At 43.0% G+C, this 27,348-nt stretch overlaps 1 protein-coding gene across 3 annotated transcripts in view; it reads left to right on the top strand.

Moving 5' to 3' along the window:
- Positions 1 to 668: 668 nt before the first annotated feature.
- LOC121545037 (collagen alpha-1(XII) chain-like) overlaps positions 669 to 27,348 on the top strand; it is an 85,509-nt gene continuing 58,829 nt past the window's right edge. Inside the window, exons 1-13 of one of the 3 annotated variants that reach the window (XM_045209159.1) lie at positions 669 to 846; positions 1,840 to 1,945; positions 15,394 to 15,510; positions 15,630 to 15,773; positions 16,034 to 16,090; positions 17,520 to 17,783; positions 19,485 to 19,649; positions 19,800 to 19,973; positions 20,177 to 20,467; positions 20,680 to 21,282; positions 22,275 to 22,553; positions 22,771 to 23,046; positions 23,172 to 23,447. In XM_045209159.1, coding sequence (XP_045065094.1) covers positions 1,876 to 1,945; positions 15,394 to 15,510; positions 15,630 to 15,773; positions 16,034 to 16,090; positions 17,520 to 17,783; positions 19,485 to 19,649; positions 19,800 to 19,973; positions 20,177 to 20,467; positions 20,680 to 21,282; positions 22,275 to 22,553; positions 22,771 to 23,046; positions 23,172 to 23,447 — 2,716 coding nt within the window. In that variant the 5' untranslated portion in view covers positions 669 to 846; positions 1,840 to 1,875. The remainder of the gene's footprint in view (positions 847 to 1,839; positions 1,946 to 15,393; positions 15,511 to 15,629; positions 15,774 to 16,033; positions 16,091 to 17,519; positions 17,784 to 19,484; positions 19,650 to 19,799; positions 19,974 to 20,176; positions 20,468 to 20,679; positions 21,283 to 22,274; positions 22,554 to 22,770; positions 23,047 to 23,171; positions 23,448 to 27,348) is intronic. The other 2 variants (XM_041855386.2, XM_045209160.1) reach the window with 2 other exon arrangements.

The raw sequence follows: 27,348 nt of genomic DNA, 5'->3' as shown, positions 1-27,348 counted from the left end.
TTTGGTTTGAGGAAACTGTCTGGACTAACAATTTCTTCTCAACTATGATCCATTCAGAACCTTTACAATTAAAGGTGACACGGCCTCAATGATACCAAAACTGTTCAAGGCTGTTTACATGGCCTACCTGACCTGTAATGACTTAATCAAGCGAAATGGTACTAAATAAGTTATATATTTTATTATTTGTAATTGTCATTAAATATAGGACTGTGTTACTGTGTTTTATCATCGGTGGCTCAAATTGGTTTACTCAAATGTTTTATGTGTAAAAGTTGCCTGGGCGAGCGCATCAAGAGATCCACAAGAAAATCCACAAACGGATCGTTGGATAGTAAATTCAACAGATTTTTATTGATTGAACAAATAGTTAAAATGAAATATAAATATATAGTAGGCACCTTTTTGACTATATATATATATATATATATATATATATAGCCTACATTTTAATTTCTGCACGGTTGCCCGTTAGGCACATCAAACTCATAAGATATGCCATATTTAATGCAGAAAAGAATGCAGTTTCCAGAAGTGTATTCCCACTTTGGGGGATGTTTCATATATCAAACCATGGCAAGGTTTACCAGTGGAGTTTCGTAAGAGCTTATGGTAAAATGAGAGTTGGGGACAGCCCCCTATTAAGTAGCAGATTGTGGAAAGATTCTTCCCACTTGGAAAGAGGCTTTCTTTCTGGGACACATGCTGTTGGAGCTTCCAGTAGCCAGCTAGAGGAGAGAAGGGTCCACCCAGAGCTCCTGAAAGTGCTCTATTAGTTTCTAGAGGGGGAGTCTTCAAGGCGGGTGCAGTTACATTTTTTGATTTTATTCTGTCAAGATTGATCAGGTGAGCAACATATTTTATTTTCTTCTATTCTGCTGTGGGTTAGAAATAATATAAGATTTATACAAAATAAATGGTTTTCAATTAATAAAACATTGTGCTTAGCTGTATGTGCTATATTTATGCGCTTTTACTAACGCAAGGACTGATTTAATTCCTTTTCTGCGAATAACTGCCAGACAGGTGATCTTTTTTTCTGTTTGTGCTTGGTTAATTCTTCAGCCTGTATTTTTTCCATAAAGGAACATATATGTTGGATTATGACGGTACATCTGTGTGGAATCAAGAAGTATACTGTATTAGTGTATGAGCATCGAATTAGTATAGCCTAGTCAAAGTAACAAATAAATTAGTTGATCATTAGTAAAATTTGCTAATAGGCAAATTGTTTTGGCTAAAGTTATTTATATTACATCGTTTTTTAAGATATCTATGGGCCTGATGTATATTAAGTTGACATTCATGATAGGATATATAAGGGCCACTTCTGAGGGTCTTAGGAGCCAAATGGGATAACTGAATGAAATGTCCTTCCAGTTGCAGTAGGCCCGTATGAGCTCTTGTGCCACTAGGCGGGGCGCACAACCTTTAGGACCAGTAGCCTATTTCTGATATTCCAAGCATGTTTGCTTTTGATTAAATTCTAAAACGTTTTCAATGTCTAGCCTATATGACAGGTCGAATTATGATTTAATTATTTATTAAAAGTATGTGAACAAATTCGTTTTTTACTAATGGTTAATAATGAATAGAGTTGATAAAAATTGATGATAATTCTTGAGACCACGGTGCATGAGGTGACAAAAGATAGGTTATTACTTTCTTCACTCCTTTAAACCACATTTACCCAGACAGTGGGTTCAGTAAATTCCTCCGCTGGCAAATGCCTCTTCAGTCACGCCAATTTAATCTATTCCCTTTCAAGGGCTCGTGACTTTTTGCCCATTCTCTTCCCAAAGCTAAACTTAATGGGTTTGAACACAACTCTCTCCTCAGATTCATTCATGTGCTGCTGACCCATAACGTCTAAAAATGAAGATAAGGCTGTCATTGGCCGTGTCGGCTTTCATTGCAGTGTTATTCGCCTCAGTTGAAGCTCAAGGTAAATGTGCCTCCCTCCCGCTCTATCCCTCCTGCCCTTTTCACATACCCCCCCACCCTTCTCTCTCTCTCTCTAGTTGTTTGATATAAGCCTACAGGGTTTAGGATTTAGGGGATTTATTGTGTGAGAACCATGACATGGAAACAATTCTAATGCATTGTACACTATGATTCATAAAATGATACCCAGTTGTGTGTTTTACTTGATTTGACTTGCCCTGCACCCAGGGGCATCATGCACCCCAAAAATCTGAGGGCACAAAGTACATGTTGTAGGGGGTGGTCGGGTGAATATTGCATTTTTCAAACACCTGAAACAGCTTTTTCCTGGAATCTAGAGACATAATCATTATGCCTCATTTTATGTAAAAAAGTTTATATTTTTCTGCGTAGATTATCTAAGCATACTACCTCTTTACCTGTTCAATTGTCATTTTAATAAATTATGGACATTGATTCTTTAAGAACTTTTATGCCTTTAGTACAACTGCCACATGGGTATATAGTATCACAACCCAAGAATGAAATCAATTTTAGTCAATTGTGCATCTATTTGTCATTAGAGTTTTGAAAAGAACACTCTAAATATCTGTCAATCTTTGCATGCATAGCTCGGTCTATGAATTTCAGTGGTTACATTTCCCCAGCCCCAGTCTGCATCTTTGCTAAAATATGGGTAAACGATTGAAAGGAATCTGAGTCTTATTCAGTACATTTAGTAATTGCTTGCTTTTTTAAAGTCTAGCAACCTTGCCTGCAGGCATGCAATTGCCAGCTAAGATAGTTAGGCTAGCTAGACAAGCTAGCTCAAACTTGATTGATAGCCTGAAATTGATTATTGGAAGCTCGTTATGAGGTTGGGAGATTGGGAGCCCATTTATAGATGCTAACTGGCTAAAGCCAACTTCATAACATTGCTTGCTACCTGGATAGAATTACAGAGAAACAACAAAACATTTTAGTTTTATTTATTCATCAAGAAGGAATCAATAGGCTATCAATATCAAATTAATTTACAAACATACCTCTTGTTAGTTCTGCCCATCACATTCACCGGCAGCTAAAATCAAACTACACTATATATAAAAAGGTATGTGGACACCCCTTCAAATTAGTGGATTCAGCTATTTCAGCCACACCTGTTGCTGACAGGTGTAAAGAATCGAGCGCGCAGCCATGCAATCTCCATAGACACACAATGGCAGTAGAATGGCCTCACGGAAGAGCTCAGTGACTTTCAACGTCGCACCATCATAGGATGCCACCTTTCCAACAAGTCAGATTGTAAAATTTCTGCCCTGCTAGAGCTGCCCCTGTCAACTGTAAGTGCTGTTATTGTGAAGTGGAAACACTTAGGAGCAACAACGACTCAACCGCGAAGTGGTAGGCCACACAAGCTCACAGAATGGGACCGCCGAGTGCTGAAGCACGCTGTGCGTAAAAATTCTCTGTCCTCATTTGCAACACTCACTACCGAGTTCCAAACTGCCTCTGAAAGCAACGTCAGCACAAGAACTGTTCGTCGGGAGCTTCATGAAATGGGTTTCCATGGCCGAGCAGCCGCACACAAGCCTAAGATCACCATGTGCAATGCCAAGCGTCAGCTGGAGTGGTGTAGGGGAAACGCGTTCTCTGGAGTGATGAATCACGCTTCACCATCTGACGGATGCCAGGAGAACACTACCTGCCCCAATGCATAGTGCCAACTGTAATGGTTGGTGGAGGAGGAATAATTATCCGGGGCTGTTATTCATTGTTCGGGCTAGGGCCCTTAGTTCCAGTGAAGGGAAATCTTAACGCCACAGCATACAATGACATTCTAGATGATTCTGTGTTTCCAACTTTGTGGCAACAGTTTGGGGAAGGACTTTTCCTATTTCAGCATGACAATGCCCCTGTGCACAAAGCGAGGTCTATACAGAAATGGTTTGTCAAGATCAGTGTGGAAGATCTTGACTGGCCTGCACAGAGCCCTGACCTCAACCCTATCGAACACCTTTGGGATAAATTGAAACACCTACTGCGAGCCAGGCCTAATCGCCCAACATCAATGCCCAACCTCACTAATGCTCTTGTGGCTGAATGGAAGCAAGTCCCCGCAGCAATGTTCCAACATCTAGTGGAAAGCCTTCCCAGAAGAGTAGAGGCTGTTCTAGCAGCAAAGGGGTGACCAACTCCATATTAATGCCCATGATTTTGGAATGAGATGTTCGACGAGAAGGTGTCCACATACTTTTGGTCATGTAGTGTATGTGCGTGCAGCGTGTCACTCTAGTCTACAACAAAGATGGTGGATATTATACTCTTACTCTGTGAAGATCGTCAACTCAGGCCATTTACCATTTAAAAAATGGTCAGTTCCGATCTACTTAAGGGGCGTGCTCTCCCATAGACTCTAATGCAATAGCAGCTGGGTCTGGTCTACTTAGTTCAGACTTCCATTGAAACAATAGATGGGTTGGTTTCTGAAATACATCATTACAGTTGTTGGTTAGCTAGCTAGCGAATTTTTACCATAGTAGCGTTGACATGACATCAGTCAAAACACCTCAAAACAAGACATGGTATCAAGAACAAGATGAAACTATCTAAAACAAATCACAATTCCCCACATGGCAGTTTCTTGTCATTGTTGGTAGCTATCTAGCCATCCAGAATCACAACAACTCGCAGATTTCTGCCCGAATGAAGCGCGCGTATTGCTTTCGTGACATTGTCAGCTAACCCTTCTATAGAGAATGATAGCATCCCTATATAGTTCCCAATGGCAGCGCCATTGAGGCTATCTCCATGTTGAAGTAGTCCATTTTCTTCTAAATGATTAGCTGATCCCTCCTGATGACCCGGTTGGACATGACTCCAACAGAGTCATCAGGAGGGATCAACCAATAAAGTTGGAAGTCCCACCAAATTGACCACATTAATGGTGGAAGCCCTCAATGGCGTTGCCCATGCTAAAACTACTAGAGCCCTCTATCGTTCTCTATGATTGAAACAGAAAAAATGAGGGAGCCGGAAATGTCCTCTCGCTTCCTCTTCCGTCTCTGCTATACACTGGCCTTTTATCAATGAGATTTGCTCACCTCCTGCATCCTCTCTCCTCCATCCTCTCTCGCCTCCTTTTGAAAATTGTCAAAGTTAATCGAGGAGAGTCAGCGAGGAAAGTGAACGTGGATGGAAATGCGCTTGCTTGAAATGAGACGGTCCTTCTCCACATTAGGCAAACAACGTTTACAGGGATGGATCCCAAAATAAATGTGTAAAGGAGTGTATCAATTTACATTTACGTCTGAATTTTTTTTTTTACATGACAAATCTGAGAGGGCACGTGCCCCTGGGCATGATGCTTCTGCCTGCACCTCTTATCTTGCTCTGTGATGTAATATGATGCCCCATTCTAGGAGTCCTATTCTATAAGTTATTTCAGGATAATTACAATTTAATGACATTTAGTCCATCTTGGTATACAGTACCAGTCAAAAGTTTGGACACACCTACTCATTCAAGGGTTTTTCTTTATTTTGACTATTTTCTACATTGTAGAATATTAGTGAAGACATCAAAACTATGAAATAACACATATGGAATCATGTAGTAACCCAAAAAGTGTTAAACAAATACAAATATATTTGAGATTAAGTAGCCACCATTTGCCTTGATGACAGCTTTGCATACTCTTGGCATTCTCTCAACCAGCTTCATGAGGTAGTCACCTGGATTGCTTTTCCAACAGTCTTGAAGGAGTTCCCACATATACTAAGCACTTGTTGGCTGCTTTTCCTTCACTCTGCGGTCCAACTCATCCCAAACCATCTCAATTGGGTTGAGGTCGGGTGATTGTGGAGGCCAGGTCATCTGATACAACACTCCATCACTCTCCTTCTTGGTCAAATAGCCCTTACACAGCCTGGAGGTGTGTTTTGGGTCATTGTCCCGTTGAAAAACAAATGATAGTCCAACTATGCGCAAATCAAATCATGTTTAGCAGATGTTATTGCGGGTGTAGCGAAATGCTTGTGCTTCTATCTAACAATTTCACAACATATACCCAATACACACAAATCTAAGTAAGGAATTAATTAAGAATATATACATATATGGATAAGCGATGTTAGAGCGGTATAGACTAAGATACAGTAGAATAGTATAGAATACAGTATATAAATATGAGATGAGTAATGCAGATATGTAAACATTATTAAGTGACTTAAGGTACCGTAGAATAGTATAGAATACAGTATATACATATGAGATGAGTAATGCAAGATATTAAAACATTATTAAAGTGGCTGGTGTTCCATTTCTTAAAGTGGCCAGTGATTTCTAGTCTATGTCTATAGGCAGCAGCCTCTAATGTGCTAGTGATGTCTGTTTAACAGTCTGACAGTCTTGAGATAGAAGCTGTTTTTCAGTCTCTCGGTCCCAGCTTTGATCAACCTGTACTGACCTCGCCTTCTGGATGATAGCGGGGTGAACAGGCAGTGGCTCGGGTGGTTGATGTTCTTGATTATCTTTTTGGCCTTCCTGTGACATCGGGTGCTGTAGGTGTCCTGGAGGGCGGGTAGTTTGCCCCCGGTAATGTGTTGTGCAGACCGCACCACCCTCTGGAGAGCCTTGCGGTTGCGGGCGGTGCAGTTGCCATATCAGGCGGTGATACAGCCCGACAGGATGCTCTCAGTTGTGCATCTGTAAAAGTTTGTGAGGGTTTTAGGTGCCAAGCCAAATGTCTTTAGCCTCCTGAGGTTGAAGAGGCTCTGTTGCGCCTTCTTCACCACACTGTCTGTGTGGGTGGTCCATTTCAGTTTGTCAGTAATGTGTACACCAGCGTTCTTCAATTCCGGTCCTGGAGGGCCGAAACACCTCTGTTTTTCATCCTCTCCTTCTAATCAGGGGCTAATTCAGACCTGGGACACCAGGTGAGTGCAATTAACTACCAGGTAGAAATAAAAAACAGAAGTGTTTCGGCCCTCCAGGACCGGAATTGAAGAACCCTGGTGTACACCAAGGAACTTGAAGCTTTCCACCTTCTCCACTGCAGTCCCGTCGATATGGATAGGGGGGTGCACCCTCTGTTGTTTCCTTCAGTCCACGATCATCTCCTTTATTTTGATGACGTTGAGTGAGAGGTTATTTTCCTGGTACCACACTCCCAGAGCCCTCACCTCCTCCCTGTAGGCTGTCTCATCATTGTTGGTAATCAAGCCCTACTACTGTTGTGTCGTCTGCAAACTTGACGATTGAGTTGGAGGCGTGCTTGGCCACGCAGTCATGGGTGAACAGGGAGTACAGGAGTGGGCTGAGCACGCACCCTTGTGGGGCCCCAGTGTTGAGGATCAGCGAAGTGGAGGGGTTGTTTCCTACCTTCACCACCTGGGGGCGGCCCGTCAGGAAGTCCTGGACCCAGTTGCACAGGGCGGGGTTCAGACCCAGGGCCTCGAGCTTAATGATGAGCTTGGTAGGTACTATGGTGTTGAATGCTGAGCTATAGTCGATGAACAGCATTCTTATATAGATATTCCTCTTGTCCAGATGGGATAGGGCAGTGTGCAGAGTGAAGGCGATTGCATCGTCTGTGGATCTATTGGGGCGGTAAGCAAATTGAAGTGGGTCTAGGGTGGCAGGTAAGGTAGAGGTGATATGATCCTTGACTAGTCTCTCAAAGCACTTCATGATGACAGAGGTGAGTGTTACGGGGCGATAGTCGTTTTAATTCAGTTACCTTTTTTTTCTTGGGTACAGGAACAATGGTGGCCATCTTGAAGCATGTGGGGACAGCAGACTGGGATAGGGAGAGATTGAATATGTCCGTAAACACACCAGCCAGCTGGTCTGCGCATGCTCTAAGGGCGCGGCTAGGGATGCTGTTTGGGCCGGCAGCCTTGCGAGGGTTAACACGTTTAAATGTTTTACTCACGTCGGCCACGGAGAAGGAGAGCCCACAGTCCTTGGCAGCGGGCCGCGTCAGTGGCACTGTGTTATCCTCAAAGCAGGCGGAGATGGTGTTTAGCTTGTTCGGAAGCAAGATGTCGGTCTCGGCGACGTGGCTTGTTTTCCTTTTGTAGTCCGTGATTGTCTGTAGGCCCTGCCACATACGTCTCGTGTCTGAGCCGTTAAATTGCGACTCCACTTTGTCTCTATACTGACGTTTTGCTTGTTTGATTGCCTTGCGGAGTGAATAACTACACTGTTTGTATTCTGCCATATTCCTAGTCACCTTGCCATGGTTAAATGCGGTGGTTCGCGCTTTCAGTTTCACGCGAATGCTGCCATCTATCCACGGTTTCTGGTTAGGGTAGATTTTAATAGTCACAGTGGGTACGACATTTCCTATACACTTCCTGATATACTCAGTTACGGTATCAGTGTATTCATAAAAATTATTTTCGCAAGCTACCCAGAACATATCCCAGTCCGCGTGATCAAAACAATTCTGAAGTTTGGATTCCGATTGGTCAAACCAGCGTTGAATAGTCCTTAGCACGGGTACTTCCTGTTTCAGTTTCTTTCTATAGGAAGGGAGAAGCAAAATGGAGTCGTAGTCAGATTTGCCGAAAGGAAGGCGGGGGAGGGTCTTGTAAGCTTTGCGGAAGTTTGAATAACAGTGGTCCAGAGTTTTATCAGCGCGAGTACTACAGTCAATATGTAGATAGAACTTCAGCAGCCTAGTCCTCAAATTTGCTTTGTTAAAATCCCCAGCTACCATACATACAGCCTCAGGATATGTGGTTTTCAGTTTGCATAAAGTCCAATGAAGTTCTTTGAGGGCCGTCGTGGTATCAACTTGAGGGGATACGGCAGTGGCTATAACGGAGGAAAATTATCTTGGGAGATAATATGGTTGGCATTTGATTGTGAGGTATTCTAGGTCGGGTATACCATAAGTCGTTAATCATGAATCACACGCAAACCAGATGGGATGGCTTATTGCTGCAGAATGCTGTGGTAGCCATGCTAGTTAAGTGTGCCTTGAATTCTAAATAAATCACTGACAGTGTCATCAGCAAAGCACCCCCACACCATCACACCTACTCCTCCATGCTTCATGGTGGGAACCACACATGCGGAGATCATCCGTTCACCTACTCTGCGTCTCACAAAGACACAGAGGTTGGAACCATAAATCTCCAATTTGGACTCATCAGACCAAAGGACAGATTTCCACCAGTCTAATGTCCATTGCTTGTGTTTCTTGGCCCAAGCAAGTCTCTTCTTATTATTGGTGTCCTTTAGTAGTGGTTTATTTGCAGCAATTCAACCATGAAGGCCTGATTCACACAGTCTCCTCTGAACAGTTGATGTTGAGATGTGTCTGTTACTCTGTGAAGCATTTATTTGGGCTGCAATCTGAGGTGCAGTTAATTCCCAATTTCTGAGGCTGGTAACTCTAATGAACTTATCCTCTGCAGCAGAGGTAACTCTGGGTCTTCCTTTCCTGTGGCGGTCCTCATGAGAGCCAGTTTCATCATAGCACTTGATGGCTTTTGTGACTGCACTTGAAGAAACGTTCAAAGTTCTTGAAATGTTCCGTATTGACTGACCTTCATGTCTTAAAGTAATGATAGACTGTCGTGTCTCTTTGCTTATTTGAGCTGTTCTTGCCATAATATGGACTTGGTGTTTTACCAAATAGGGTTATCTTCTGTATACCACCCCTACCTTGTCACAACACAACTGATTGGCTCAAACACATTAAGAAGGAAATAAATTCTACAAATTAACTTTTAACAAGGCACATCTGTTAATTGAAATGCATTCCAGGTGACTACCTCATGAAGCTGGTTGAGAGAATGCCAAGAGTGTGCAAAGCTGTCATCAAGGCAAAGGGTGACTACTTTGAAGAATCTCAAATCTCAAATATATTTTGATTTGTTTAACACTTTTTTGGTAGAAAATACTAAAAATGATTGTCCAAACTTTTGACTGGTACTGTATATATATATATTTACATACACTTAGGTTGGAGTTATTAAAACTTGTTTTTCAACCACTCCATACATTTCTTGTTAACAAACTATAGTTTTGGCAAGTCGGTTAGGACATGTACTTTGTGCATGACACAATTAATTTTTCCAACAATTGTTACAGACAGATTATTTCACTTATAATTCACTGTTTCACAATTCCAGTGGGTCAGAAGTTTGCAGACACTAAGTTGACTGTGCCTTTAAACAGCTTGGAAAATTCCAGAAAATGATGTCATGACTTTAGAAGCTTCTGATAGGCTAATTGACATCATTTGAGTCAATTGGATGTGTACCTGTGGATGTATTTCAAGGCATGCCTTCAAACTCAGTGCATCTTTGCTTGACATGATGGGAAAATCAAAAGAAATCAGCCAAGACCTCAGAAAAATAATTGTAGACCTCCACAAGTCTGGTTCATCCTTGGGAGCAATTTCCAAACGCCTGAAGGTACCACATTCATCTGTACAAACAATAGTACACAAGTATAAACACCATGGGCCCACGCAGCCGTCATACCACTCAGGAAGGAGACGCTTTCTTTCTCCTAGAGATGAACGTACTTTGGTGCGAAAAGTGCAAATCAATCCCAGAACAACAGCAAAGGACCTTGTGAAGATGCTGGAGGAAACAACTACAAATGTATCTACAGTGGGGGAAAAAAGTATTTAGTCAGCCACCAATTGTGCAAGTTCTCCCACTTAAAAAGATGAGAGAGGCCTGTAATTTTCATCATAGGTACACGTCAACTATGACAGACAAAATGAGAAAAAGAAAATGTCAGAAAATCACATTGTAGGATTTTTAATGAATTTATTAGCAAATTATGGTGGAAAATAAGTATTTGGTCAATAACAAAAGTTTCTCAATACTTTGTTATATACCCTTTGTTGGCAATGACACAGGTCAAACGTTTTCTGTAAGTCTTCACAAGGTTTTCACACACTGTTGCTGGTATTTTGGCCCATTCCTCCATGCAGATCTCCTCTAGAGCAGTGATGTTTTGGGGCTGTCGCTGGGCAACACGGACTTTCAACTCCCTCCAAAGATTTTCTATGGGGTTGAGATCTGGAGACAGGCTAGGCCACTCCAGGACCTTGAAATGCTTCTTATGAAGCCACTCCTTCGTTGCCCGGGCGGTGTGTTTGGGATCATTGTCATGCTGAAAGACCCAGCCACGTTTCATCTTCAATGCCCTTGCTGATGGAAGGAGGTTTTCACTCAAAATCTCACGATACATGGCCCCATTCATTCTTTCCTTTACACGGATCAGTCATCCTGGTCCCTTTGCAGAAAAACAGCCCCAAAGCTTGATGTTTCCACCCCCATGCTTCACAGTAGGTATGGTGTTCTTTGGATGCAACTCAGCATTCTTTGTCCTCCAAACACGACGAGTTGAGTTTTTACCAAAAAGTTATATTTTGGTTTCATCTGGCCATATGACATTCTCCCAATCCTCTTCTGGATCATCCAAATGCACTCTAGCAAACTTCAGACGGGCCTGGACATGTACTGGCTTAAGCAGGGGGACACGTCTGGCGAGTCCTATATCGACATAACCTCAAAGGACGCTCAGCAAGGAAGAAGCCACTGCTCCAAAACCGCCAAAAAAATGACAGACTACGGTTTGCAACTGCACATTGGAACAAAGATTGTACTTTTTGGAGAAATGTCCTCTGGTCTGGTCTGATGTCTGTTTGGCCATAACGACCATTGTTATGTTTGGAGGAAAAAGGGTGGTCTTGCAAGCCAAAGAACACCATCCCAACCGTGAAGCACGGGGGTGGCAGCATCATGCTGTGGGGGTGCTTTGCTGCAGGAGGGACTGGTGCACAAAATAGATGGCATCATGAGGAAGGAAAATTATTTGGATATATTGAAGCAACATCTCAAGACATCATTCAGGAAGTTAAAGCTTGGTCGCAAATGGGTCTTCCAAATGGACAATGACCCCAAGCATACTTCCAAAGTTGTAGCAAAATGGCTTAAGGACAACAAAGTCAAGGTATTGGAGTGGCCATCACAAAGCCCTGACCTCAATTCTATAGAAAATGTATGGGCACAACTGAAAAAGCGTGTGCGAGCAAGGAGTCCTACAAACCTGACTCAGTTACACCAGCTCTGTCAGGAGGAATGGGCCAAAATTCACCCAACTTATTGTGGGAAGCTTGTGGAAGGCTACCCGAAACGTTTGACCCAAGTTAAACAATTTAAAGGCAATGCTACCAAATAGTAATTGTGTGTATGTAAACTTCTGACCCACTGGGAATGTGATGAAAGAAATAAAAGAGAAAATAAATAATTCTCTCTACTATTATTCTGACTTTTCACATTCTTAAAATATAGTGGTGATCCTAACTGACCTAAAACAGGGAATTTTTACTAGGATTAAATGTCAGGAATTGTGAAAAACTGAGTTTAAATGTATTTGGCTAAGGTGTATGTAAACTTCCTACTTCAGCTGTATATATATATATATTCTCAATTTGGTTTTATAAATGTCATAACCAAAATCTGGAAATGTCTCCAACTCTACCAATGAGAAATCAGTGACTCTTGTTGTCAACTGTAACAGTTGGATCTGACTCTTACATTGATGTCAGTGTCCTCACAGGGCCATGTATCAATGTGTTGCCTTAGTCTTATTGACATTATGGTTTGTAGAAGAATCCAGGACCCAATGGTTAGTCCTGGATAGGAAGAAAATGTTTATTTTATTTTGTTTTCTCAAAGAAGAGAACACTATAATTAAGTAGCGCTACAATTATTTCATGGTTTAGCTATTCCCCTCTGTCATTATGTTGTTACATTGAAGTTCTAGATTTGAGTGTTTCTCATATTTCATATCCAAACAAAATTAGTGGTCATGATCATTTGTAGAAATGTGAGATCATAATATCAATATCCTTGATGTTGAAAAACTGGAACATTCAATTGTTCCCGTCTTTCCCCTGAAAGCTTTTTGTGTGAGTCCAATGTCTACTCCCATATATCTTCACTAACGGAATGGAAAGATGTAATATGAGAATCTTAAATTAGTCCTCAGACAGGGCAAAGACAAAGAGCCTTTTTAGGCTTCTTGCGGATATTCTCAAAAACGCTGAGTTGCAATCCATATAGAAAGTTAATATGCAGTAATGTTTAATGTCAGCACATGTTGCAGAATTACTTTGGCATCTGTTCTGCCTTTTTGGGAGAGTCGGAGCTCTTTCTCTGACTGGCTGGCCTGGCAGTAGGCCAGGATGAATGGCTGACTTGCCGCAGACTGAGGTTACTGACAGTAGCCAAAGTCTGGCCATGGGAAAGGCAGAGGTGTCCTCTGGTCAGGTAAGGTGCTGTGATGTGCATCCACACCTGGCAGAGGGAACGAGACTGAAAAGATATCTGCTAATGTTTATTATGATTATTTTATATCTTCAAAGTATTTTTGTTTTAAAAAATTACATTAAAACGCAAGATGAGAAGATTGAAAAGAAAATGTGTGAAGTAACAACTGTAATGAATGTCTCCAACTATTTGCGACTTTCTGTATAACGATGATCAAACACCTTGAGCGAGGTGACACAGCTCTTTGCTCTTGTGAGTGAAGACAACCTCCCTACCCAACTTCCCTCCCCACTGCCCCCTCCCAACCCCCAAGTGGGTTTATTGATTCTTGTTCGAGATACTTTCTTGGAGAGGAGGGCAGCTTACCCGGGCCCCCTGAATTGATGTGGCAGGTTGGTGATCCTCCTTTACCGTGTACCAATACTAGCTTGGCTCAGGTCCTAAATGTTGTCTGCCTGTGCATTCAGTGTGTCCTGAGCTGTGGCTTTCTCAGCAGGTATTTTACAGTGATATTCTTGCATCCCATCCCACTGCCCCTCCTCAACAGCTTGCATGCCATCCATCCGCTGACATGGTCTGAAAGGCCAGCCTTTGTATGTATGTCTTGATCATGTCATCATCATCATGGACTATAGTATGTAGCCTATGAGAAGTACATATACAGATATAGGCTACAGGAAGGATAGGCACTCCTACAGCACCTCATATATATTAAGAATGTATTATATTCTAACAGTTTTAGCTTGCTATGCTGTTTACCCTCAAGTACAAGTTTGTCTGTCCAAAACAAAAATGTGTACTTTTCAAACACTTTGTTTCCCATCTCCTTCAACTGCACTCACATAAAGATTAAATATCACTCAACACTCGGATCTAAATAGGTTGCATGTGAAACCCCAGTGAGGAAGAATATCATTTTAAAATACATTTATTGTCTCTATGTGTGGTCCCTCGTGTACATGGAAACACTTTCATCCAATTTGTGAAGTTGTCCTCAACAACTTTCTCATGTATATATGCATGGTGCTGTGACAACCAGCTCAATGTGGACACGTGTGTTGTCGGACTGCATCTGTCGTGGTTTTTGTTTGTTTATTTTCAATGTGTACATTATTTTCCTCTGTATCTCAACTCTCTCTTCATTTTGACTGTGTAAGCAGTGTGCCGTCACCTCATGCCATCTTGTACACTCTGCCAATGAAAAGAACATACACAACAGTCTCCTGTGACACATTGTGTATTCTTTTTGCAAGGTTTGCAATGGATCTATGCCAATTACTTGTGCTAGAGTCTCTCTCTATACACAAACACTTCACTTCTTTGTCAAATTATGTATACATACTCCGTATTTGTATTTATTTAAACAGGGAAATCCCATTGAGGCCTCTTTTACAAGGGAGCCCTGCACACAATCATACAAATTCACAATATTTACAATTCCAATGCAATAAAAGCATACAACATTTACAAGTAATTTAAGAAAAGTAACTTACAAAACACCATCATGAAAAACAAACACATTCCTCAGTAAAACCAGCCATCTGAACTACCCTAGCGGCAGCAAAACATCCAACTTTAGAGCATGTGAAACATTGGGTGTTAAATTCAGCAAATGCCATCCTGAACATTACCTGGCAATCTTGACTCCATTGTATAATCAATAACATTGGAAGGAAAATGTTGTTGTACTTGTGTGTTGTTCAGATCAACGTGTTGGTGCTGGTTGGTTGGGCATGCGTGGTAATGACTGCACTCAGCATGTATTGGATGGTTCACTCAATGTTTGCACTCAGGGGAGTTTTGTGTGGAGTTGGTCTGTATTAATGTTGTGTACTCCAGACTTCCAGTGCTTGAGTTGCTGACTAGGGTTACCTGGTTGTGCAACTCAAACAAATGCCATTTTGTTTTCCAAAATGGCTTCTCACACTTTTTAAATGTTGTTGTGTTTCTTTTTTGTCACTTTTATCATGGATGTTGGTTCTTCTTGTCTCTCTCAACAATGAACGTCTCAACTTCAGTCATGAAGTGTTTATCGTTGGGCTAAATGTGAATGTTTGATATAAAATGTCTTGCTGAAATACTTGATCAACATTTTTATACTCATACCCACGTTTTGTTATTCATGTATGTAAGTTAACATCAGTTCCTTTTTTGTTTGCAGTGGAGCCCCCCTCAGACTTGAAATTTACCATTCTAAATGAGGACACAGTGCAAATGTCATGGAGAAAACCATCGCATAGGATACAGGGCTACAGAATACAAGTTGTATCGGATACAGGTTTGTATTTATTGATCTCATCAGTTCATTGATGTTTGCCTTACTAGTTATAGCTTTTCATGCCAAGCCGAATGATCATTTTCACCAACTCTAATGGCAACCGATTCTCTATATCCCAGATGAACCAGCCAGAGAGTTAAGCCTCCCAGCCACTGCTACAAAGACGTCTATCACAGACCTAACTCCTGATCTGGACTACTCAGTGTCCATCAACTCCTATGATGGCACAGAGGAGAGTATACCCATCTTTGGCCAGCTCACTAGTAAGTGTTCAAGATTCTGATGCTGTTACAAGGTAAAAAATTACTTTGGGAAAATCCGATGGCTTTCTCAAAAGGCTGAAATGGACTGATATGAAAAGGGTTATTCAGTCATAAGGAACAATGGACCCATTACATGTTTATATGTATGTGATTGGTATCCCATTGAAGAGGATTGATGATTTGTTGATTGTCTTGGATTTATTCCCCCTACATGGCACACAGGATATCATGATAACAGTCCAAATTCTCTTGTGTTTCAGTTCAGTCCAGTAACACAAGTGAAACAGAAAGGAGGCCGCCGACTTCAGATGCAATCAGTAAGTATGTTTTTACGTCAATGTCAACCCATCTGTGCCATGCCCATTGCCTGTCCACATAGCTTTACGATCTTGCCAGTCCATTTTTTTAGTTTTTCCATGGACTTCCATTATAATCATAATATTGTTCCCTGGAATAATTTCCTCAGCCTCAAATACCCCTTCTGTACTGCTGAGTGTCAATATTTGAGCAGAAAGGGGGTTCCGACAGTGGCTGAGAATTAGTTCGTAATTGAAAACAGTCTTCACATCAAAATCTAAGAATGAGAGGGTTCTGTTATGCATCATGGAGGCAACCTAGTTCCTTTTGTTCTCGCATAATCCAAGCAGAAGGATGACGTCACTGTCGTGCCAGCTCTGTGCATTTCCGTCTTTTTAAATGTTGAAAGAAGTGGAAAGGATTACTGCTCTGACCAGAAGTCATTTTACTGGAGTTCTGTGCCTCTCTGTGAGTTCAGTCTGTGCACTGACAGGGAGACATGCTCACTTTTTCCCGCACCATGTACGCTTTGGGTGGAAATTGAACCCAGAGGTCCAGATGGTCCAAAAACCTTTGCTCCTAGATGCTATTTCTGGTGGAACGCTCATAGCACTCTTTCACAATTGACCTAATTGGCCAGATAAATCCGTAGAACTTGATATTTGATGTTTTGTCAAGAAATCTTCAAAAGTCGTGAATAACAAGATGTGAGATGGATATTGAGTCAAGTAGACCTACGGGATCTAAGATTTGAGACATTCATAGAAGTCCTGCCAATTATTGCAATGCAGTCATCTTGGATGTTACAGCGAATCTGAACGATCCATTATTTCTGTCACGGTCGTCAATGAGCGAAGGAGACCAAAACGCAGCGCGTTGAACGAACATGACTTTATTAGAGAAAAGTACACGAACGACAAAAACAATAAACCAAGACGACTAGTGAAGTCCACAGTTACAAATACTGTACAGGAACAAAAACCCACAAAACCCAGGTGAAACCACACAGTTTAAATATGGCTCCCAATCAGAGATAACGAGCCGACAGCTGACACTCGTTACCTCCGATTGGGAGTCATATGACTAATCAACAACAAAACCAAACATAGAAATGAACAACTAGATCCAACATAGAAATACACCCTAAATGAAAATAACAACCCTGGCTCCACAATCAGAGTCCCTGGAGCCAGAGTGTCACAATTTTTTTCTTAAACATGGGGGTTTGAAAACATAAAACCAAACAATGCAGCTGAAAGTTTAAGTGATTATGTGGTCCATAAAAACACATTTTTGTCTTCATGTCTGTTGGAATACCATCTGTCAGAGACTGTCTATCAGATATACAGTATTCATTAGAGTAGCGAAAAGGTGTGCCAATCTGCCAGATTGTGTCCAGACAATTGATTGTGTTCCTGCTCTACCCCATCCCCCTCTCCACCCCTCCAGAGTGTTCAGTCAGTGCCATAGCAGACCTGGTCTTCCTGGTGGATGGCTCCTGGAGCGTTGGCAGGGAAAACTTCAAGCACATCCGCAGCTTCATCAGTGCTATGGCTGGGGCCTTTGATATCGGACAGGACAAGACCAGGGTGGCTGTGGTCCAGTACAGCACAGACACCCGCACTGAATTCCTCCTCAACCGCCACTCCAAACGAGGAGAGCTGCTCAGAGCCATCAACACCCTGCCCTACAAGGGAGGAAACACCATGACAGGTATACATGATAGGAGGGACTAGACAGCATGGATATACAGTACTGGCAATGTTTTGTAAGTTCTTGCTAGACTGAATCCTAACTTGAGATCCGTGTGTGTAACTAGAACAAGTCTTCCATTGATTTACGTACATGTTCTGGTTACGCGCTTGTTCTCAAGTTAGGCTTCCGCCCACAGACAGTAAATGTTATACAGTGAGGGAAAAAAGTATTTGATCCCCTGGTGATTTTTTACGTTTGCCCAATGACAAAGACATGATCAGTCTATAATTTTAATGGTATGTTTATTTGAACAGTGAGAGACAGAATAACAACAAAAGAATCCAGAAAAAAACGCATGTCAAAAATGTTATAAATTGATTTGCATTTTAATGAGGGAAATAAGTATTTGACCCCTCTCAATCAGAAAGATTTCTGGCTCCCAGGTATATTTTATACAGGTAACAAGCTGAGATTAGGAGCACACTCTTAAAGGGAGTGCTCCTAATCTCAGCTTGTTACCTGTATAAAAGACACCTGTCCACAGAAGCAATCAATCAATCAGATTCCAAACTCTCCACCATGGCCAAGACCAAAGAGCTCTCCAAGGATGTCAGGGACAAGATTGTAGACCTACACAAAGCTGGAATGGGCTACAAGACCATCGCCAAGCAGCTTGGTGAGAAGGTGACAACAGTTGGTGCGATTATTTGCAAATGGAAGAAACACAAAAGACCTGTCAATCTCCCTCGGCCTGGGGCTCCATGCAAGATCTCACCTCATGGAGTTGCAATGATCATGAGAACGGTGAGGAATCAGCCCAGAACTACACGGGAGGATCTTGTCAATGATCTAAAGGCAGTTGTGGTCAGATGAGACCAAAATTGAGCTCTTTGGCAACAACTCAACTCGCCGTGTTTGGAGGAGGAGGAATGCTGCCTATGACCCCAAGAACACCATCCCCACTGTCAAACATGGAGGTGGAAACATTATGCTTTGGGGGTGTTTTTCTGCTAGGGGGACAAGACAACTTTACTGCATCAAAGGGACGATGGACGGGGCCATGTACCGTAAAATCTTGGGTGAGAACCTCCTTCCCTCAGCCAGGGCATTGAAAATGGGTCGTGGATGGGTATTCCAGCATGACAGTGACCCAAAACACACGGCCAAGGCAACAAAGGAGTAGCTCAAGAAGAAGCACATTAAGGTCCTGGAGTGGCCTAGCCAGTCTCCAGACCTTAATCCCATAGAAAATCTGTTGAGGGAGCTGAAGGTTTGAGTTGCCGAACGTCAGCCTCGAAACCTTAATGACTTGGAGAAGATCTGCAAAGAGGAGTGGGACAAAATCCCTCCTGAGATGTGTGCAAACCTGGTGGCCAACTACAAGAAATGTCTGACCTCTGTGATTGCCAACAAGGTTTTTGCCACCAAGTACTAAGTCATGTTTTGCAGAGGGGTCAAATACTTATTTCCCTCATTAAAATGCAAATCAATTTATAACATTTTTGACATGCGTTTTTCTGGATTATTTTGTTGTTATTCTGTCTCTCACTGTTCAAATAAACCTACCATTAAAATTATAGACTGATCATTTCTTTGTCAGTGGGCAAACGTACAAAATCAGCAGGGGATCAAATACTTTTTTCCCTCACTGTATTACACTAAAATGTTTTAAGAAACGCTATGTTCTTATAGGTAAAACATTTTACACTCTGTGTCTAGGGGACGCCTTGGACTACCTGCTGAAAAACATATTTACGGAGGCGGCCGGCGCCAGGAAAGGCTTTCCAAAGATAGCCATGATCATCACAGATGGAAAATCCCAGGACCCAGTGGAGGAGTACGCTAAACGACTCAGGAACATTGGAGTGGAAGTATTTGCCTTAGGTACTGTATGTTTTACTGCTGAATGCTACTCTCTCTTGAGAACATCCCTATAATGCTTTTAGTTTTTGAATTTCTGGAGATTCCGTAATGGCTGATTTCCACAGTACTCCATTTCTCAGGCTAACTTCTGAGATGTTTTTCACCATTTAGGCATCAAAGGAGCAGATGAGGATGAACTGAAGGAAATGGCCTCAACTCCCCACAGCATACATGTCTACAACGTACCTAACTTTGATATGATCAAGGCAGTGCAGCAGAAGCTCATCATTCAGGTGTGCTCCGGTGTGGAAGACCAGCTCAACTCTCTAGTGAGCGGAGATGATGGTAAGACATTATAGATTATGCATTACATCACATTTCCATGGTTTGATTTAAATCTTCACTTATTTCAAGTACATTGTCTATAGATGCTAAATGTAACGAATCAACAACAACAACTATGTAACTGTAAATGTATCGCTAAAGTGTTTTCCGACCATGCTACAGTACATTCCAACCTCAACCGTGTTTATTTGTTCTGTCTCTAGTGGTGGAACCAGCCTCTAACCTCCAGGTGCTTGAGATCTCCTCTAAGTCCATGAGGGTGACGTGGGATGCCTCTCTAGGGGAGATCACGGGCTACAAGCTGATCCTGATGCCCATGATGGCTGGGATGAAGCGCCAGGTGGTATACGTGGGGCCCACCCAGACCACTGTCAACGTCCGGGACCTGTCCCCAGAGACCGAGTACGAGATCAGTCTGTTCGCCCTGAAGGGTCTGACCCCCAGTGACGCTGTTCTGGCCATGGAGAAGACTCAGCCCGTCAAGGTTTCACTGGGTGAGATAATGCTCTGTAACAGCATATCAGCGATCCAGTCCCTCACTCACTCACTCACTCACTCACTCACTCACTCACTCACTCACTCACTCACTCACTCACTCACTCACTCACTCATTCATTCACTCACTGAAACATTACATTGTTGCTATAAAAAAGATTTCACAATGTAGAACATATACAGAAGGTATCTAATGTCCTTTCCTCCCCAGAATGCTCTCTTGGAGTGGACGTACAGGCTGACGTGGTCCTGCTGGTTGATGGCTCCTACAGTATCGGATTACAAAACTTTGCCAAGGTCAGAGCTTTCCTGGAGGTCCTGGTCAACTCCTTCAACGTCGGGCTCGACAAGATCCGGCTCAGCTTAGTCCAGTATAGCAGAGACCCCCACACCGAGTTCGCCCTGAACACCTATAATGACATTGCTTCAGTGGTCAAGGCTGTCCGGACGTTCCCCTACCGCGGAGGCTCCACCAACACTGGCAAGGCCATGAACTACGTCAGAGAGAAGATCTTTATCCCCACCCGAGGGTCTCGCGACAGTGTCCCGCGTGTCATGGTCCTCATCACTGACGGGAAGTCCTCTGACTCCTTCAAGGACGCTGCCACCAACCTGAGGAATATAGACGTGGAGATCTTTGCTGTGGGTGTGAAGGACGCTGTGAGGTCCGAGTTGGAAGCCATTGCTAACGCCCCGGCAGCCACCCACGTGTACACTGTGGAGGACTTTGATGCTTTCCAGAGGATCTCCAAGGAGCTCACACAGTCCATCTGCCTCAGGATCGAACAGGAGCTCCTCAACATCAAGAAGAGGAGTGAGTAGCCATTTAACATACCCTTATAACAAAGGACCAGGGTTTTCTTGGTCTGGGCATGTGGTCAACAAAAACTCCTAGGCCTACTCATAACACATACCCCTGTTTGAAGTTGAGCATGCTTACCATGGACTGTACATGTACCTGTAACTATAGCTGTATAATCATACATGCTGGTTAACTTTAGTGGCAGCTGCTAAGGGACCTCAAACTCCATACAGTCTATTGTAATCCGTTATTTGCGATGTGGTACAGCAGGTCAAACTGAGCTGTGCTACTGAAATAGTGATGTCACGATGTAATTACATCTACACAACACAAAAAGGCTGAGTAATAATTCTTAATCTTATATTTCACAATGCCTTGGGTCTGTTTCAGGCAGACAAAAGTGAGGCATATTCATTGTTTTAACTTTCCCTGACTGAGCACACTGCCTCCAAAATACCACAGAACCATATGCCTGCATCTCAGGGGAGCCCGTTACACCATTTGTTATTGTTTACGGTTTTTAAACACTATAGTAACTGACTGGATACTTTTATTCTGACCTAATTGTCCTGCTAATTCAAAGACCACTTGTCTCTGAAAGTCAGCAGGACTGTAGATGGTTTTTAACACTATGGTAGCATGACATGAGTTTCTCTGCTGCACATATTGGTAATGATCCCCCTGTCACAAGAACACAGAACGATTAGGCATTGGCATTGTCCAGGGGTTTGTAATATGAATGTGTTGCAACCCTGTCGACTGAATGCATAATGCTAGCATACGAGGAGCGTTTCCTATTGCTAAGACACTCATGAAAAATAAATGTTGAGAGCGGGAACTGTGAACGAAGTGGAATGAGTTCAAATAATTGGTTCCATTCCAGCTTTTCTGAATGAATAAGATGGACAGTTCTCCTTAATGTTATCAAAAGCCATTATTATGACATTGTCTATGAGGACAAAACACAAACCAGTCATTTAATTGTGTTTTATCCCTCTCATCAGGTCTGATTGCACCCAGGGACCTTGTGTTCTCTGAGGTGACGTCTAGAAGCTTCCGTGCCACCTGGGCCACCGATGCCACCAACGTTATGTCCTACCTGGTGCGTTTCCGTAAGGCCGAGGACATCACTGAGGATTACATCTCCCTGGCTGTGCCAGCCGACACCACCAGCGCAATCTTGCCACACCTCACTCCCCTCACCACCTACGAGGTCAACGTGTTCGCCCAGTACGACAAAGGAGACAGTTTCCCTCTGTCGGGGGAGGAGACCACTCTGGAAGGTAATGGCTTAAAAGCGTACACGTTCAGGGGTTTCACAGTGTAAGCAAGTGAAGAGAGATGTTTTAGTGCTTTTGTTTTTTCACAAGAAACTTACATGGCTTCTTCAAGTTGCCTCCTTTAGATGCAAAATCATTCAATCGGTTATCCAGAGTCTTTATCCTTAAAAGTTATATTGACAAGCCACTGCTAAACAAACCTAAACGTTCTCCCTTCCAGAGCAAGGGACGGTGCTGGGACTGAGTGTGTCTGAAGAGACAACGGACAGTTTCCGGGTGTCGTGGCTGGCGGCACCAGGACCCGTGGTGAGGTACCGGTTGTCCTATGTCCCCATGACGGGGGGAGGAGAGAGGCTGGAGGCCCAGACCAACGGACCTGACACCACCATCGTGCTCCAGGAGCTGTTCCCTATCACCACCTACAGCGTGTCAGTGTCTGCAGAGTACACCTCCGGCTTGGGAGACGAGATGCAGGTGGACGGAACCACCAAGGAAGGTCAGTCAGTTAGCCAGCATGGCTATTAACATTTAAATTCCTTACCTGTAGCTAATGCAGTTTTTTACTGTACATAAGTGAAGATGCAGTAATTGGTTGACCCATATGTGTCTTTTCCCCCTCAGTCCGTGGTTCTCCCCGCGATCTCAACGTCTTCAATGAGACCGTGTCCAGCATGATTGTGTCATGGCGGGCCGCTCCCGGGAACGTCCTCCAGTACCGCGTGGCCTTCAAACCAGCCGACGGCACCGGGGAGAGGAAAGAAATCGCTGTGAAGGGAGACACTACCGTGGCCCTGCTGAAGAACCTCCAGCCTGCTACTGAATATGAGCTGTTTGTCAGTGCCCGGTACACCTCTGGGCTGGGAGACCCCCTCCTGGGTACAGGCACCACCCTGGAAGGTACAGTAACAACTCTCTTGTGTCTGTCTTTATTATGACTGTCTGCTCTTTGGCTGCTTTGAAGCATGGGGTTGTGTTTCTTTGACAGCTGATGTGAGAGAAAGTGTGAAAATTTGCTTGAGGCCATCTTCAAAGTGAGTGTCTAGACTGGCCATCTCTGTGCACTGTGTACTGCATTGTGTCCTGCTCCACCGAGTGGCACAGTGGTCTAAGGCACTGCATCGCAGTGCTAGCTGTGCCACTAGAGATCCTGGTTCGAATCCAGGCTCTGTCGTAGCCGGCCACGACCGGGAGACCCATGGGGCGGCGCACAATTGGCACAGGGTAGGGGAGGGAATGGCCGGCAGGGATGTAGAGCATGGCGTTTGCAATGCCAGGGTTGTGGGTTCAATTCCCACGGGGGGCCAGTATATAAAAATAAAAATAAAAGATAATGTAAGTCGCTCTGGATAAGAGCGTCTGCTAAATGACTAAAATGTAATTGTGTATGCCTCTGTTTCTTAACCTTCCATTTTTTGTAAAGGGATAAAAAAAAGAAAATGTATTGTCTTTGTTTTCGGAATACGATGTAAAAGTCTTTAGAAAAACATACTGCCCTAGAAATCCTTCCTAGATATCTCAGGATACCTCTTCTCTGACTCAGTGTATAAGGGAAACTGTGCAAAAGCTGGAATGTGGAGCTTTATGTAATTCATGTGGCACAGACAGACTGTAGGTTAGCTCTGCTTTACCGCCCATGAAGCTGGGAGAGATGGAAATGAGTGGGTGTACTCTCGTAAACCTAAAAAAGCTCCTGGAACAGCCAACACATGCCATGCTAGGCTAGCTCATGCAGTTTTATACACTCCGGGGACATATGGTTTATTAGAGATTATTTTATGTGGCACATGGGGAGTTGTATAATTTTTTTTCGATATCACTTTTAACGATTTGTAAACCATTTGGGTAAGCAATGCTGCTGATCATAGATGGCTAACTCTGCTATTCTTCTAACTAAGATCCTCAACCATAGACCTTGATGTATACGTAGGCCTACGTCTTCAATATTATAAATAGCAACATTAGCCAAAATGTACCAAACCCTTTGAAGACTATACCACTCTCTCTAACCCTAGGGGATAGTGTTAGAAAGCTGACCATTAGTCAGGACTGACATGCAGTGAATTAGTGTGAGGAACATCTGTTAATGCTATATATGCTTTTCTAGCTCTGCCTAGAGGAGAACCTTCAGACCAGCAGGAGGTTATGGTCCGGGTCACGCTGGCTTGGTCCCCAGGGTGCCCAACAACCACAAAGACCACTGTATCACACAAGCCAGAACTAACATGCCCCCACAATCCATTCTGCTCGTGGCAGCCCAATCACTGGTCTCTGGATAGCTTTATGACATTAGTGGAGTTCCATTCTGATCAGGGTGGTCTACGAGAGAAAGCTCTGGGGAGGGGAGGCCCAACTAGGACTGGGGTCAGGCACTCAGGAGGCTGTATGTGCTGTGCTTTAGTTTGGTTTGGGGGTCAGCAGTATGTTGTGTTTGAACTAGAGATCAATAGTCCTTGTCACTGGACGATCACTCGAATGGAAATGAATTGAGGGCAGAGAGGTTTTTTTGTTGTTGTACAGATAGAACTTCAACCCTAACTGGCTCTGAGCAAGAGTGTCACCCTCTCTCATTCAGAGGCCAAGTTGAATGCAGGTAGTGGATGCCAAATGGTCTCTCCTCTCAAAAGCAGTTTGAGCCCACGATACATCAAAGCTTATATCACTCATCATGACCAAAGAATGGGAGTCCTTGTCTCTCAATGTCCTTGTTGTCTCTCCTACCTAAATGTCACTAATGACAACATTTCTAGCAGTTCAAATGGCTTCTACACAAGAGAATATCAGAAGCATTATCCTACACTTGAGGACAATGGAGAGGTATCCTGCTATGGAGTATCATGTAGCTATTTTCAGTTCACAAGCTGAATGGTGCACATTCATTCTTTCTCCATGGGACTCTACTGCCTGGGGCTACCTTCTCCCCCTTCTTTGACAACAAAGCTGACCTCCTTTGTCCACCTCTGGACCTCCAGCCCGGGCATGGTCAGAAGGTCAGAAGTCGGATGCTGAGTTTCAGTTATGCTGACTCATTAGCCCTAGCCTCCCACCAGAATAGAACCAGTGTCTGGACCCCTTTCTGTGCTCCATGACAAAGCATTTGTTCTGGTTACAGCAGCAAAGCTTGACGTCAGAACAACAGGCCAACACTGATCTCATTGTTTAGGGTGCCACAGACTTCCAGTCATCGACCGTGTGAGTTAGCCTATGTAGGCAGACCTGGGGAACCCGGAGACACAGTCAAGCTGTGTGGTAGAGAATGCTAACAGGCTGATGGAGACAATAGCACCCCCTGTGGCAAGCTTACTGTATGTTGAGCCTACTACTTCCTGATTCCTGACCACTAAAGATTGGCTTGATTAATGGAGTCAACTCTGGCCCCGAATCATGGAAAGTGGGGGCTGAGTAATTGCTGAGATTCATATTCCAAATGTGAGCCTTTAGAAAACAAAATGGTGAGAATATGTATTAAAGCGGGGAGTCTTTCTCAACATGTGTTAGGTTTTACCTAGGAGGTACTGTACTTCAAAGCTGTGAGCGGTCGAGTGCTGGCTGGTTCCTCCAGCAGATAACTGACTGTCCACTTCCTCCCAGGCCAGGGAGGGGCCCAAAGAACATGGAAAGAGAAAGAGCAGAGAGAACATACGCCACACGAAACCCAGTTTGAAGAACAAAGAATAAATAAACGTTTACTTCTGTTTTGGGTCGGTGGGCGAAAATATGTTTTCGATAAAACTCTTAAAGGCCCAGGGCAATCAAATTGTGATTTTCCTGTATTTATATATATTTCCACCCTATGATGTTGGAATAATACTGTGAAATTGTGAACATTATCATAATGTTTTGGCCTGCCTGGTGACATCCCCAGGTGCTAAATTAGTTAATAAACCTCTGTGCCAATAACAGCTAGTTTAACATGTTCCTGTCCCCATTCAGACCACTCCCAGACAGTCCTAGCTAAATTCTTGCTTGAGAAATTGCTCTTTGCTAAGAAGCTTAATTTTTTTTACCATTTTAATTTAAAACAATCACACTAAGGTACTTAATTGCTACCCAGAAGTTATTTAATATTGATATAAAAACTGCTGCATTGGACCTTTAAAGTGGGGTGAAACGGCTGCCTGAAATTTCAGCCTGTTGTGGTGGGATAGAGTTTTGGCCTGCCTGGTGCATTGGACCTTTGAAGAGCAGTTTGGTGTACATATCACTAGCTACACTATATACATTGAGCTCCAAAAGTATTGGGTCAGTGACACATTTTTTGTTTTGTGCAGAATAATGATGACTGAGAAAGTTACAGATGCACGAATATAAGACATGCTAACCTCTCACCATTACAATAACAGGGGAGGTTAGCGTTTTTGGGGGGTATGATATTTGTGCGTATTTGTGCGTCACTCATCATTATTCATGATTCATTCAGGACTATCCGTAATCATGGTAGCATCCATATTAATGTAGAAGTGTTTAGAAACATAATATTTTCTTATTTACAATAAAAGTGACTCAAAAATGACACAATTCATTATTTACTGTTAATTTCTGTTTGGGCACAAAATAATCTGAAACACAACCAAAACAAACAGCAAATGCATCCAACAAGTTTTTACAGTCACAAGCTTAATGTAATCATTGGTCCCATAAAATTACAATACCCTCAAATTAAAGCTGACAGTTTTCACGTTAACCTTATCATAATTGTATCATTTCAAAAGTGCTTGAGTACAGAGCCAAAACAATAAAAATGTGTCACTGTCCCAATACTTTTGGAGCTCACTGTATGCTGTACAAGCTGCAAACCACA

Source organism: Coregonus clupeaformis, chromosome 29 (genome assembly GCF_020615455.1).
Source record: "Coregonus clupeaformis isolate EN_2021a chromosome 29, ASM2061545v1, whole genome shotgun sequence".
Lineage (NCBI taxonomy): Eukaryota > Metazoa > Chordata > Actinopteri > Salmoniformes > Salmonidae > Coregonus > Coregonus clupeaformis.
Note: the sequence above shows the minus strand (reverse complement) of the source record. Positions and strands in the feature narration are given on the sequence as shown.